This window comes from Hyla sarda, chromosome 1 (assembly GCF_029499605.1).
Source record: "Hyla sarda isolate aHylSar1 chromosome 1, aHylSar1.hap1, whole genome shotgun sequence".
NCBI lineage: Eukaryota > Metazoa > Chordata > Amphibia > Anura > Hylidae > Hyla > Hyla sarda.
The window spans coordinates 445,484,510-445,499,779 of NC_079189.1; the positions used below are offsets into that span (position 1 = coordinate 445,484,510).

Consider the following 15,270-nt stretch of genomic DNA (forward strand, 5'->3'; position numbering starts at 1 on the left):
CAGCTGGAGGCACCCTGTTTGGGAATCACTGGTGTAGAATACCCCTATGTCCACCCATGTGCAAATCCCTAATTTAGGCCTCAAATGCGCATGGCGCTCTCACTTTGGAGCCCTGTCGTACTTCAAGGCAGCAGAATAGGGTCACATATGGGGTATCGCCGTACTCGGGAGAAATTGCCTAACAAATTTTGGGGGGCTTTTTCTCCTTTTACCCCTTATGAAAAGGTAAAGTTGGGGTCTACACCAGCATGTTAGTGTACAAAAATGTTTTTTTTTTACACTAACATACTGGTGTTGCCCCATACTTTAAAATTTCACAAGCGGTAAAAGAAAAAAAGCCTCCAAAATTTGTAACGCAATTTCTCCTGAGTACGGAGATACCCCATATGTGGGCGCAAAGTGTTCTGGGGACGCACAACAAGGCTCAGAAGGGAGAGTACACCATGTAAATTTGAGGTCTAAATTGGTGATTTGCACAGGGGTGGCTGATTTTACAGCGGTTCTGACATTTTGGAAACTACACCCCTCACGGAATGTAACAAGGGGTACAGTGAGCATTTACACCCCACAGGTGTCTGACAGATCTTTGAAACAGGGGTCTGTGAAAATGAAAAATAAAATTTTTAATTTGCACAGCCCACTGTTCCAAAGATCCGTCAAATGCCAGTGGGGTGTAAATTCTCCCTGCACCCATTATTACCTTCCGTGAGGGGTGTAGTATTAAAAATGGGGTCACATGTGGGGAGGTCCACTGTTCTGGCACCACGGGGGGGCTTTGGAAATGCACATGGCCAAATTCTCTCTCCAAAAGCTCAATGATGCTCCTTCTCTTCTGAGCATTGTAGTTCGTCCCCAGTGCACTTCACGTCCACTTATGGGGTATTTCCATACTCAGAAGAGATGGGGTTACAAATTTTGGGGGGTATTTTCTGCTATTATCCCTTGTAAAAATGTAAAATTTGGGGGAAAACAAGCATTTTAGTGTAAAAAAAATAATTTTTTTTACATATGCAAAAGTCGTGAAACACCTGTGGGGTATTAAGGTTCACTTTACCCCTTGTTACGTTCCCCAAGGGGTCTAGTTTCCAAAATGGTATGCCATGCGGTTTTTTTTTCTGTCTTGGCACCATAGGGGCTTCCTAAATGCGGCATGCCCCCAGAGCAAAATTTGCTTCCAAAAAGCCAAATGTGACTCCTCCTCTTCTGAGACCTGTAGTGCGCCAGCAGAGCACTTTTCCTCCCCATATTGGGTGTTTTCTGAATTGGGAGAAATTGGGCTTCAAATTTTGGGGGGTATTTTCTGCTATTATCTTTTTTACAAATGTAAAATTTTTGCTAAACCAAGCATTTTTGGTAAAAAAAAAACATTTTTTTTTACATATGCAAAAGTCGTGAAACACCTGTGGGGTATTAAGGTTCACTTTATCCCTTGTTACGTTCCTCAAGGGGTCTAGTTTCCAAAATGGTATGCCATGTGGGTTTTTTTTTGCTGTCCTGGCACCATAGGGGCTTCCTAAATGCGACATGCCCCCCGAGCAAAATTTGCTCTCAAAAAGCCAAATATGACTCCTTCTCTTCTGAGCATTGTAGTTCGCTCGTAGTGCACTAAAGGTCAACTTATGGGGTACCTCCATACTCAGAAGAGATGGGGTTACAAATTTTGGGGGGGGATTTTCTGCTATTAACCCTTGCAAAAATGTGAAATTTGGGGGGAAACACACATTTTAGTGAAATATATATATTTTTTTACATATGCAAAAGTCATAAAAAACACCTGTGGGGTATTAAGGCTCACTTAATTCCTTGTTACGTTCCCCAAGGGGTCTAGTTTCCAAAATGGTATGCCATGTGTTTTTTTTTTTTGCTGTTTTGGCACCATAGGGGCTTCCTAAATGCAACATGCCCCCCAAAAACCATTTCAGAAAAACGTTCTCTCCAAAAATCCCCTTGTCGCTCCTTCGCTTCTGAGCCCTCTACTGCGCCCACCGAACAATTTACATAGACATATGAGGTATGTGCTTACTCGAGAGAAATTGGGCTACAAATTCAAGTATAAATTTTATCCTTTTACCCCTTGTAAAAATTCAAAAATTGGGTCTACAAGAACATGCAAGTGTAAAAAATTAAGATTTTGAATTTTCTCCTTCACTTTGCTGCTTTTCCTGTGAAACACTTAAAGGGTTAAAACACTTACTGAATGTCATTTTGAATACTTTGGGGGGTGCAGTTTTTGTAATGGGGTCATTTATGGGGTATTTCTAATATGAAGACCCTTCAAATCCACTTCAAACCTGAACTGGTCCATGAAAAATAGAGAGTTTGAAAATTTTGTGAAAAATTGTAAAATTGCTGAAAATTTCTGAACTTTGAAGCCCTCTGGTGTCTTCCAAAAGTAAAAACACGTAAATTTTATGATGCAAACAAAGTAGACATATTGTATATGTGAATCAAAAAAAAAATATTTGGAATATCCATTTTCCTTACAAGCAGAGAGCTTCAAAGTTAGAAAAATGCAAAATTTTCAATTTTTTCATCAAATTTACGGATTTTTCACCAAGAAAGGATGCAAGTTACCACAAAAATTTACCACTATGTTAAAGTAGAATATGTCACGAAAAAACAATCTCAGAATCAGATTGATAAGTAAAAGCATTCCAGAGTTATTAATGTTTAAAGTGACAGTGGTCAGATGTGCAAAAAAGGGCTGCGTCCTAGAGGTGAAAATGGGCTGTGTCCTTAAGGGGTTAAAAAAATCTTAATCCTTTCATAACCAGCTGTTGAATACTCCACATGAAGTTCTTACAATTTTATAATGGTACTCTGTTTTTCTATTTGTTTTTAGATACTCGTCACTATTTCACTTTATGGCTCAGATGATGGATTCCTGGATGCATTGACCTAACCCCTATGTTAAATTACTGCTTTACATATGAATTAATATTAATAAACTCCTATGTTAATAAATTATACTTGTAGTAAATATTTGTATACAAACAGTGCCTTATTGGTCCACCAGCCTCATGCAAGCACAGCCATGACACTATATTTTATTTTATGCACAGGCACCTCTCCCATTTTTCATTGATATTCATACCCTAGAGTTGATGCGCGGTCGTGGGGATCGCGGACGGGTGATGGTTTTTCCAGCCCTCGTCTGTTGGCTCCCACGCCTGCGCACAACCTCTCCGTTGTCTGTAGCGGAGGTCTATAATTGACACGCACGGACGGAGAACTAGATAGTGATGCGCTTGCGCGGCGATTCGGCGCATGCGCAATAGTGATAACTTGATCGAAAAGGGTAAGGGCAGCATGTAGCCAACTACACAAAGGAGGAGTGGTGTACAGGGATACACGCAGGCGCAATAGGTCTGTGTACAAACGGAGTTTACATGCTCGAGAGGCTGGTATATAATAAGGCGCTGTTTGGCAGGATCGGGGATACAGGTCAGCATCCGTACTTAGGCTCAGATGAAACTAATCTAACACTTTTAAGGGAATATGAGAATATGCACTTTATATATGCTTATAACACTTTACACATTTGTTTACTTGTTGATTACCATGACAACATGGTCACATGCTTTTATTAACCAATGAAAAACTTTATGGGTGGTAACTATGTTTAATTGTGAACTTTTGCACCTGACGTTGTACCAATCAGATTGTTTTTGAGATCTATATATATGCACTTTATTCACTTTGTATTTATGCTTGACAAAGGCTACACTATAGCCGAAACGTTGCATTGCTGATGACCTAAATAAAGACCACAGCCTTTTTGAAACTGGGAGTCTGCATACTTTTTGCTGTGACCTATACCAATTGGATGAAGTTCTTTTCATTTTGAATTTCTTTTCTGACTGACCAAATTGCTCTCTGCACCTCTGTCCATGTCAGGAACTGTCCAGAGCAGGAACAAATCCCCATAGCAAACCTCTCCAGCTCTGAACAGTTCCTGACATGGACAGAGGTGTCAGCAGAGAGCACTGTGGTCAGACTGGAAAGAACTACACAACTTTATCAAAGGCATGAAGGAGCTAATACATACTAGAAGACAAAGATTTTAAAATGGAAAAAAATTACAAATATCTGTATAAAACTTTCTGGCACAGTTGATTTGAAAAAAATTAAATAAATAAATGTTTTCCACCTGAGTACCCCTTTAAAGTGTTTATCATTTAAAATAAGGGCATGGCTGTATATTTTGATTCTGCTCCAGGCATACCTCTCAGTTTATTGACCCCTCCAATGCTGTAATATCAAAGTTTAAAAAGATATGAAATTAGGACAAAATATTAGGGGTGAAAAAACACCAAAAGCCGGCAATAGGTCTGATGAATAGGTTCTGATGACACATTCCCATTAAGCATAAGAAAACACATTTTCTTACTTGTCTTAGCATTTGTTTGTATAAAGCATTATTCAAGAATCCCCAGCCCTATCCCTAAAGCCACCTCTGGCTTGTGAAATCTTGCACATTTACAGGACAATATGCTTTACAGCAAAAAATTACAAAAAACAAACAAACAGGAGTCCTTAAAGTACACTAATAGGATCTCTAACTTGTTTTAACAATTTTTTAAAGTATTTTTAACCCCCCTTCTCACCCAGACCACATGATGCGCTGCAAAAAAAAAAAAAAAAAAATTTGTAAAGATTCTACCTATTTCCTGAATCTATCCAGCCAGTGTGATCTCATTTTAAAGTCAAGCAATTGTGCCATCTATATAGCTAGTAATTGACTTTATATTTGCTGCATAACACTAAATGATACAAAGATAAATTTACTTGACAGCCTTGGTAAAAGATAACATTTCTAGAGAGAAGTAGAATACAGAAAATCTCTGATCCTGCAGAAATGGGATCAGATAGTCTGAAACCTGTATCAGATATCCTGTATAATTTGACAGTTACACTACGCATATAAAAATGTATATTTTAGAGGAGTACAGAATGCTCAATAATAGCTTTTAAACACAGGAATTTCCTAATCGTTACTGGATTATCATAATTTTCGTTTCTTCCGCCTTCCCTTCTAAAAATCATAACGCTTTAAATTTTGCACCTACAAAACCCATATAAGGATTTGTTTTTTGCATCACCAATTGTACTTTGTAATGACATCACTTATTTTATAATATAACCTGCGGCGAAACCAAAAAAAAAATATATTTGTGAGGTGAAATAAAAAAAGAAACGCCATTTTGTAACTTTTGCGTAAAAATGACACCTTATCTTTATTCTGTAGGTCCATACTTTTTGATTGCTTTTTATTAATATTTTTATAGTATATGAAGTGACCAAAAATGCACAATTTAGAACTTTTGGTATTTTTTTGTACACCATCGACCGTGTGGTTTACTAACCTTTATATTTTAAAAGTTCGGACATTTATGCACGCGGCGGTACCACATGATTATATTTATTCCTTATTACATTATTTTATTTAGGGGGCTTAAACATGCAATCTTCTGATTGCATACACTGATCAGTGTTATGCCATTGCAAAGCACTGATCAGTGCAACTTGCTATGCAGGCATGGAGCAGTAGATCGCCGATCGGACAACGGAGAGGTGGGCGAGGACCCTCCCGTCGTCCGGTAAGCTGATCGGGACATCGTGATTTTGTCGCGACAGTCCCAAACAGCTACGCTGCTCTGCCGGGATTCTTTTACTTTTGCTTAAAACGCCACAATCAACTTTGATCGCAGCGTCTAAAGGGTTAATGCCGGGCAACAGCCCGATCGTCCGTGCCCGGCATTAGCCGTGGGTCCTGGCTGCCCGTGGCAATCTGGACCCACCGATTTAACCAGTTCTCAGCCGGTGAGAAGGGATTAAACCCCTTAAACTGGACCAGGCGTACAGGTACGCCCCGAGTCCTTAAATGGTAACTCTCATTAAAACAAATTTCTGCTATTGCACTCCTTATGGTAAATAAAAAATATTTTTAATATACTTTGTTTAAAAAAAAATAAGTTTTCTATGTTTTATTTGTGCTTAAAAAGGCTCAAGAGCACATTTTCCCCCATCTATACACAGACTTTGGACCGAAGCCCAAACACAGAAAGTGCAGCCTGGAGTGCTCTTGAGCTTTTTTTAAGCACAAATAAAACAAAGAAAACTTTTTTTTTTTTTAAACAAAGAATATTATAAATATTTTTTATTTACCATAAGGAGTGCAATAGCAAAAATTAGTTTTAATGAGAGTGACCATTTAAGTATCGTAGATGCAGGGCGGATGCATACGCCCTGCGTCCCCAAGAGGGTAATTATTAAATTATAGATTTAAGAAATTCACACTACTTGCATATCCCTGGTTGGGCAATGCAAACTAACAAGCCACCAAAACATATGTGAATTGACAATAATATGGTTAAAATAAGATAAACTTAACTGGCTCGACTTCAATATTACTAGAATCATATAAATGAGGCTGCACACGCAAAAGATCCCAAAAACATTATAAAGTTACAACAAGAGGAAAGGGTCACAATACTTGTTATGCTCAAAGTATGAGTCCTACTCAAAACACTATGGGGGAGATTTATCAAAACCTGTCCAGAGGAAAATCTGCCCAGTTGCCCATAGCAACCAATCAGATCACTTCTTTCATTTTGCAGAGGCCTTGTTAAAAATTAAAGAAGCGATCTGATTGGTTGCTATGGGCAACTCCGCAACTTTTTCTCTGGACAGGTTTTGATAAATCTCCCCCTATATACTGCACAAAACCGCCTACATGATCTGTAAATGCATATTGATACTGCATTTTAGGCAGGATAGAGAATAGGGGCAGGCAACAATTTTATTGCAATCATAAATTAGAATCATAACCTGATCCAAAGACCTTAAAAAAAAAAATGTAAAAAAAAGTAGCAAATGCACTTTAGAAATATATAGCAGAACAGCTTAAAAAATTTCCTCAAATAGGAAGTATGTGGACCCACAATCAATCAGTTTTATATTTAAAAAAAAAAAAAAAAATAATAATAATAATAATAATAAAAAGGGCTCGGAAAGCTTTTTGGTTGTTGTGAGTAAAGGGGGCTTCACATAATGGATCATTAAAGGGGTACTCCGGTGAAAAACATTTTTTAAAATCCACTGTGGAAAAAGTTAAACAGATTTGTAAATTACCTCTATTTAAAATCTTAACCCTTTTAGTACTTAGCAGCTGTATGCTCCATAGGAAGTTCTTATCTTTTTGAAATTCTTTTCTGCCTGACCACAGTGCTCTCTGTGGACACATCTGTCTGTCTCAGGAACTGTCAAGAGCAGGAGAGGTTTGCTATGGGGAATTCCTCCTGCTCTTGACAGTTCCTGAGACAGACAGAGGTGTCAGCAGAGAGTACTGTGGTCAGACAGAAAATATAAAAAGAAAAGAACTTCCTAAGGAGCATACAGCAGCTGGTAAGTACTGGAAGGGTTAACATTTTTAAATAGAAGTAATTTACAATTTTTTTTACTTACTCCCAGTAAAATCTCTTTTTTGTAGCCTTCATTGGTGGTGGGTATGTGCTCTTGCCACTAGAGAGCGCTGACACTAGGAAAAAAAAGTTGGCTCCTCCCTGGTAGGATATACCTGCCCAATGGAAGCGAGGTAATTCGTTTAGTCACAAAGCAGTAGGAAAAGCCAACAAAGAAATGTGTCCGAAGGACTCTAGAAAGGAATCCCGATAAAAACCCAATAACCGGAAAAGATTATCCGGACAAAAAAAAAAGAAGAAATGGGTAAGTGCGGTGTACCCCAATGGAAGCTGCCAGAAAGAGATTTTACGGAGAGTACCAAAAAAAAAAAAAACACCTTTTTTGGTCGCTCTTCATTGGGGGGACACGATACTGATGGGATGTAGCAAAGCAGTTCCCTAAGGTGGGAAAAAACAACCACCAGAGAAAGGGAATCAGTCCAGAGACTGAATCCACTCGACCATAAGACCTGTGGCAGAGATCCTGGGAAGAAACAGCCGAGGCCCACAAACTGAGATCCCGGAAGAACCCCTGCACATGGAGAGGAGGGCAGCGTTTGAGGGTGACCCCGATAGGGACAGCGCAGCGCTGAGCCCAGGATTAATTTGGGGGGGGGGGGGGAGCAGAACAGCGCTCGCGGGTCACACGATTTAAGGGGGGGAATACCGTTATATATTGTGGAACCGCCATAAGTAACAAAAATACTGTGATACACATATTTGGTCATACCGCCCAGCCCTACGGTGAGGTACGGGAAAAGACCCCAGCCAAGCACGCGGCAGCCCTGAGAAGGGAAACCGATGGCGGCGGAGACCATACAGACAACGGTCTGATGGAATGAGTGCCCCTCCAGGCGCTGTTGATATTGCCTATCTAACTGGGGCCCCTAACTGTGCCCCATTGACCCATGTGGAAGGGTGGGGAGGTCTAGATGCCATGGATAGAAACCCTGTCACCCTGGGAGATCAGGGGGAGGCTGAAGAGCCGTGGATTGTATCCCCTTCGCCCTGTATAGGGTCCATGATAACATGCCAGATTACCCCTCCGGACACAGCGTAGTAGCAGTGAGATACTAGAACTGGCTGCAGATACTGGCTGCAGCTCCTTGGATAAGTGACAGGAAGCGGAGAAAACGATGCAGACCACTGTCTGGCTTACTGGAATGGGTCCTATAGTAGACAACAGGTCACTCCGGCAGACACCTTGCACTAGTAGAGAGTAGGGATCGACCAACTATCGGTTTGGCCCATATTATCGGCCAATAATCGCGATTTTGGACATTATCGGTATCGGCAATTACCTTGCCACTATTTTACTCACCGTAAAATATTCCGGTATAAATTATCGGCTATCGGCCCGAAAGGTGACAGATTATCGGTATCGGCCCTAAAAAAAAACGATATCGGTCGATCCCTAGTAGAGAAGTACCGCAAACGAGCTGCGGATGCGACAGCTGTGAAATGAGAGACAGAGGAGACTACTGTCTGGCATAATGATATCAAGTCCAATCCATGCCCACGCAGGGACACTTCCAGGGAGACCACGCACAGTACGTATCCTAGGCACTAGCTGCATATGCGGCAGCCTGTGGAGGAGGGAAAATTTTATGCACATGCTAAGAAACCCCCATTGGTTACTGGCAGACATAATGGACAGATCATGGCGCTCAGCGTATAGGACAGTCACTGACTGTAACCCCGGTAGTATCCAAGGGTTCATGAAATCCCTGGCAATGATCCACCACGGCGAGTCATACACGCCCCCTGACAGAGTGAGAACCCTGCCAAAATTAGGTATGCCAGAGGCATACCTCAACCGACTCAGATCCCATACAGGGTGACAGAAACAATTAAACAGCCCCCGGCAGATATTAAGCTGCAAAAAACAGATATTACAAGCCTAGGCTGTAATAGTTAACCCCTTAAGGAATGCACCGTAAATGTACGGCGCTGCATAGCATCACTTAGCGCACAGTGCCGTACATTTATGGCGCGGCTGTGACACAAGCGCAGGAGCTGTGCTTGCTTCATTCCCGGTGGGTTCCGGCAGCTGTCAGCCGCCGCAGACCCGCCGTTAATGGCGGACATCAGCAATCGCACTGATGTCTGCTATTAACCCCTCAGGTGCCGTGACCAATACAGATCATGGGATCTGCGGCACTTATAATGGCTGATCTCATCGCCCGCGGCACTGCCGCGGGGATCACATCAGCCAAGATGGCAGACAGAAATCCCCTCATCTGCCTCAGTCAGTCTCCCGGGGCCTTCCAGCAGACCAGAACGTAAGATCGCTGATAATACTGATCAGTGATATGCCCTATGCATAGCACTGAACAGTATTAGCAATCTAATGATTGCTATAAATAGTCCCCTGTGGGGACTAAAAAAAAGTGTAAAAGCCCCTCCCCGAATAAAGTTTTAAATCACCCATTTTCCCCATATTAATAACAAAAAAGCATTAAAAAAAAATAAACATATTTGGTATTGTTGTGTGCATAAATGTCCGAACTATAAAAGTATAACGTTAATGATCCCCCTACGGCGAAAGGCGTAAACGTAAAAAAAACTAATTCTGCTTTTTTGTCACATCAAACTTCAAAAGTTTTTTTTAGAAAAAACAATCAAAAAGACACATATATGCTAACATGGTACCAAAACAAACTACAGATACGTGAATACGGAACAATAAAGTTACAGGTGGTCAAAATAGGGCAATTTTAAATATACTGATTTTGTAAAAAAAAAAAAAAAAAAAAAGTTTCAGATTTTTTAAAAGCAGTACAATAATAGAAATGTATGTAACCATGGGTATCATTTTAATTGTATTGACCCAGAGAATAAAGAAAACATGTCATTTTTACCGTAAAGTGAACAGCGTAAAAACAAAACACACCAAATTTGCTAAATTATGATTGTTGTTTACATTTCCTTACACAAAAATGTTTTGGAGGGGTTTACCATACATTTTAGGATAAAATGAGTGATGTCATTACAAAGTACAACTGGTTACGCAAAAAACAATGGGTCTGGGAATGGAAATATAAAAGTTATGAATTTTAGAAGGCGAGGAGGAAAAAAACAAAAATGCAAAAATAAAATTGGCTGTGTCTTTAAGGTGAAAATGGGCTGTGTCCTTAAGGCGTTAATGACACAAATGTGAGCTCACAAGTAAAAATGGGAAAGGACAATGTTAATGACAGGCCACAAGAGGGCGCCAAATGCCAGTAAATGAGTGACCAGCAGCAGATAATTATTTAAATTTTTTTAACACATGGCAGGAGGGAAGCATGGGGAGCTAGGTGCCCTGCGCTGATGCTGTCTGCTGATCTGCTAAGTTAGACGGGTAAGGACCCCGCACCATGTCCCTCATGCAGGGACACTAAGGAAATGCACACCAGCAACCCTAAAAGCGGTGACGGCACAGAGAAGCGCGCTCTACCGCGCCTGCAAAGCCGTTGCACAGCTCTGCGACCAGGGAACAAGAGCGGGCCAGGCCAGGCGAGCTCCCACCGGCTTGAAGCCAGGAAGGCCAACGGAGCCGCTCAGGCTACAAAGCACCACCGACCCTCACAATGGTGGAGGGGTGGAGCCAACGCCACTGAAGGTGCGTGTTATAACGGCCACGGGTAAGCACCCACTGGTCGCAGTAAAGATCCGTGGGGCGTGCAAACCTAGAGAAGAGGAGCTGCCTGACCTCCCGGTTCATGGGCTGCTCAAGGGTAGAAGAAAGGCAGAGCTACTTGCCGCAATAACCCCCTGAACCTTAAGAGGAGGCACTGTCTGGCCTCCATTAAGCGCACTGGCTCAGTGGGAGAAGAAACATACTCAACTGCGGACGACATCTTCTTATACTCACACAGACTTCTTCAACCAGCATATGGCCACGCTGCATCATACTAGGCTAAGATAGCGGGATGAGCAGGGCAGTGGGGGACCCGGACCCAGGGTACAACCTCCAGGTGCTGGCCGTTGGCGAGAAGGGGTTGACTGCCCATACTGTTATGTTCCGTGCCCCTTTGTCGCATATGGGTGAACAGGTAGCGCCATGCTCTTGAACCCCCACCTTAAAATAGGGAGGAAAAAACCTAACTAAGCAGCCCTTACTAGGTCTGGAGAGCATTAAACCTGTGTCTTGCCTTCTACTAACACTAGCTAAAACTGATTACCTCACTTCCACTGGGCGGGTATATCCTACCAGGGAGAAGGCGACTTTTTTCCTAGTGTCAGTGCCTCCTAGTGGCAAGAGCACATACCCATAAGTATCAGTGTCCCCCAATGAAGAGCGACCAAGAAAAAATAGTTTTTCACCAGAGTACGACTTTAAGCCTGCACAGGCTCTTTTAGAGACTCACAAATGAGGGAGCCCCTTTGGCTAGGGGAAAAGCTAAGAGGACTTTGCAAAATGCATAGAGAAACTGTCCCCTAAGATGATCGGTGGGTTTTAATGTGAGATCTTTGCTTCAGTAGATCAACCTAAAACAGCCCCCACTATTCTTTAAATTGAAGAATTGTCTTATCAAACTTTTGAATCAATTCAAGCCTAAATTGTTTACATCTATGTTTTCTTTCAGGGCTTGCATTTCCTTTTTTGTGCACTGGTATTAATGAAAGATTACCTTTGGTTCCCTGAGATGTGACAGGTGTGGTAACTGGCGTGGACCTTTTGACCTGGCCCTGCTGGGTGACACTGGTTGTAGCTGAAGTCACTAAACGTGTTGTTGGTGCACTTGGAAAAGGAACAATGCGCCCCTCAGGTTTTTGACCATAAAGTACTGGCTCAAATAAACTACAACACAACAAGAGAAAAATGAAATATAGAAATGAACTGGAGCAAGGGTTAAAAAATAAAAACAGCCATTAGTATAGAGCATTAAAAAATATACCTGCTGGGTTTAATTTTATTCCGTTTTGGTCGGGGAGCAGGATCAGGGTGACTGTATATTTCCTGAAGCAGTTTCCTTGTAACTTTTTGTTTAGAAAGCAGCTCCGCTTCATAACGGGTCATTTTATTCTCAAGTCCAATTAAAGAAAACAGGGATAAGTCTGTGTTCTGTGAAGGTAAAAAAAAAAAATTCACTAATGACTGGAAACTGTTGTCATATGCTGGAGAGATCTCACATTATTTGAGAGCAGAGTATGACGTAAAAACCACAAGGTATTGCATTATTGGTCACAAGATGTAAGATACCAGCTGTTCATTATACACTGGAGTATAGTAGAATAGTATTAAAGTGTAGCCTAATATACTCATATAACATATCTATATAAAACAATACATGTATGCTGCATGTGTTTATGATCAATTAATTTGCCCCCTTATTAAAGTGCGGAAGAAATTAAAGGGGCTGTCTATTAGTTGGGGCGTAAAAAAAAGATTTTTTTGTACTCACCGTAAAATCTCTTTCTCATAGATTTTATTGGGGGACACCTTACTGATGGGTATATGGTCTTGAGACTAGGAGGCGCTGACACTAGGAAAAAAGGCGGCTCCTCCCTGTCAGGATATACCCGCCCACCTGCAGTGAAGTAATCAGTTTTGTCACAAAGCATTAGGAGAAGCCAACAAAGACATACGTCCGAAGGACCCTAGAAAGGAGTCCCAGATACACAACCCAAGAACCGGAAAGAATAGTCCGGAAAAAAGCTGAAGAAATGGGTGGGTGCCGTGTCCCCCAATGAAAGCTACGAGAAAGATTTTACGGTGAGTACAAAAAAAAAAATCTCCTTTTCTCGGTCGCTCTTCATTGGGTGACACCTTACTGATGGGACGTACCAAGGCAGTCCCCTAGGATGGGAAAAACAACCATGAGAGAAAAGAAATCAGTCCCGAGACTTAACTCACGTGTCCACAAGGCCTGCGGCGTCCACGAGCCCCCCCAGGCGAGACACACTAGGCCCAGAAATTGAACTCCCGGCAGATCTCCCGTCCAAGGAGATTGACTAGGACGCCAAGGAAAGGGCCGTCCTCTATAGAGACCCAAGGCACCCGGGTCACATAGAGAAACAAGAAACCACAGGAAAAAAAGGAAAGATGGAACTCTGCTCTGGAGAGGTCCGGTGCATGAGCGCAAAGACCTGAACAGGTGCAGACCCAAAAACCGCTGTCCCAGGGGCCCGCCATGATCACCCAGAAGGCAAGAGAGCCGTACTGGTGCAATGCAGATAACCTGAACGACCTCCAACTCGGGAGGACATGGACCCCGAAGAAGAAGGAGCAAACAAACACCCTGAAAAGCAGGGCCTCTCGGATACCGAAGAGAGCGACAAGTAAACTGGAGACAGAGTCACCCGGAAGATGAACCCCCGAAGAGTAAGGAAAACAGACGTCTGCACAAACTCTCCGGGCGACAAACTTCCAAGAAGAAGTGCAGAGCAGAAAGACGGCCGCAACTAAAGGGATCGCGGAGGAGTCTTGGCCAGATCACTACACACACCAAAACCTGAACCATCACCCAACCCCAAGGAACCGGAAGAGCCGACTAAAAAGAAGGCACGCCACAGCCTCTTAGGACAGAGTCCAAACCAAGGAGACCAACCAGTCCTAGACCCCGGTGGACCAAGCAGACCAGAGCACACTAAAAGAAACCTCCTGCCAGAATGGGAATGGAGGGAGAAACAAATGAGAAACCAGCTGGAATTCTCAGGGTCTGGGCCCAGGAAGGATGTCTCCAGAAGACTTTGGTGCCAGTGCAGTACAACTGACACAGACAAAGGGAAGGAAGAACACACCCCTTCCAGGGAGATTGTACAAACTTCTTGAACAGAGGAGAGAGCCAAGGCTCCGTGAGCAGCAGATAACCAAAAATCAGAGAGAGAGAGCCAGGCTGTGATAGTGGACAGTAAGCCCACAAGCCAAGACAGGAAAAAAGCTCTGTTGAATGCTTGCAGTAAAAAACAAGGGCCCCACCAGACCATCCACCTATCAGGGGTGTGGAATTATTTTTTTTAAAAACTACAACGGACTACAACGGACTACAACGGAGCAGAATCTACTTGTCCCTCAAAACAATCCACTTGTCCTGATACAAAATAATTGTAACCCAGATAGTATGTAAATAAGGTCTTTTCTTAATAAAAACTTGATAGGCAGACCAGTATGTCACTTATCAGGGACCCTATCCATCTAATAGGGTAAGTCCGCCCCATTAATGGAATACTGCAGTGCAAAATAACTGATCCTGACCGCTGGGAAACCCCTCCCCCCGATCTCTTGTAAGGGGCCCTGGCAGGAATGGGGGCTTGTCCGCATGACGCAGCGGACGACAGGCCCCCCCCCCCCCATGTATCCCATAGATACATGGAGGGGGCATTTCAGCAGCCGTGTCATGCAGGGATGGAACATTCCCTTCATGCCGTCTGCTGGGGCCTCATACAAGAGATGGGGGGGGGGGGGGGGGGCGGCGGGGGGGGGGGGTTGTGCCAGAGGTCAGACCCCCGCGATCTATCACTTATGGGGATAAGTTATTTTGCATTACAGTATTCCTTTAAGTAGGGGATGTCCGCTGTGGGCACCCCGCTATCATTACTGCACAGAGCACGCTCGCTCTGATCGTAATGTCCAGCGATACAGGGGCCAGAGCATAGTTACGTCACAGCTCCGCCCCCTCGTGACATCACGGCCCACCCCCTCAATACAAGTCTATGGGAGGGGGCATGGCCACCATCATGCCCCCGCCCATAGACTTGCATTAAGTGGGCGGGCCGTGACGTCATGAGGGGGTGGAGCCGTGACGTCACGATGCTCCGACCCCTGTATCAAGGGTCATTACGCACAGAGCGAGCTTTGTGCAGTAATGATAGCAGGGTG

At 43.0% G+C, this 15,270-nt stretch overlaps 1 protein-coding gene across 7 annotated transcripts in view; it reads right to left on the bottom strand.

Annotated features, from left to right (window-relative positions):
• LOC130283558 (E1A-binding protein p400-like) overlaps positions 1 to 15,270 on the bottom strand; it is a 184,641-nt gene that overhangs the window by 98,596 nt on the left and 70,775 nt on the right. For all 7 annotated transcript variants that reach the window (XM_056533179.1, XM_056533174.1, XM_056533178.1 and 4 more), the window contains exons 19-20: positions 12,347 to 12,513; positions 12,080 to 12,249 (exon numbers count right to left, since the gene is read on the bottom strand). In XM_056533179.1, the coding sequence (XP_056389154.1) occupies positions 12,080 to 12,249; positions 12,347 to 12,513 (337 nt within the window). The remainder of the gene's footprint in view (positions 1 to 12,079; positions 12,250 to 12,346; positions 12,514 to 15,270) is intronic.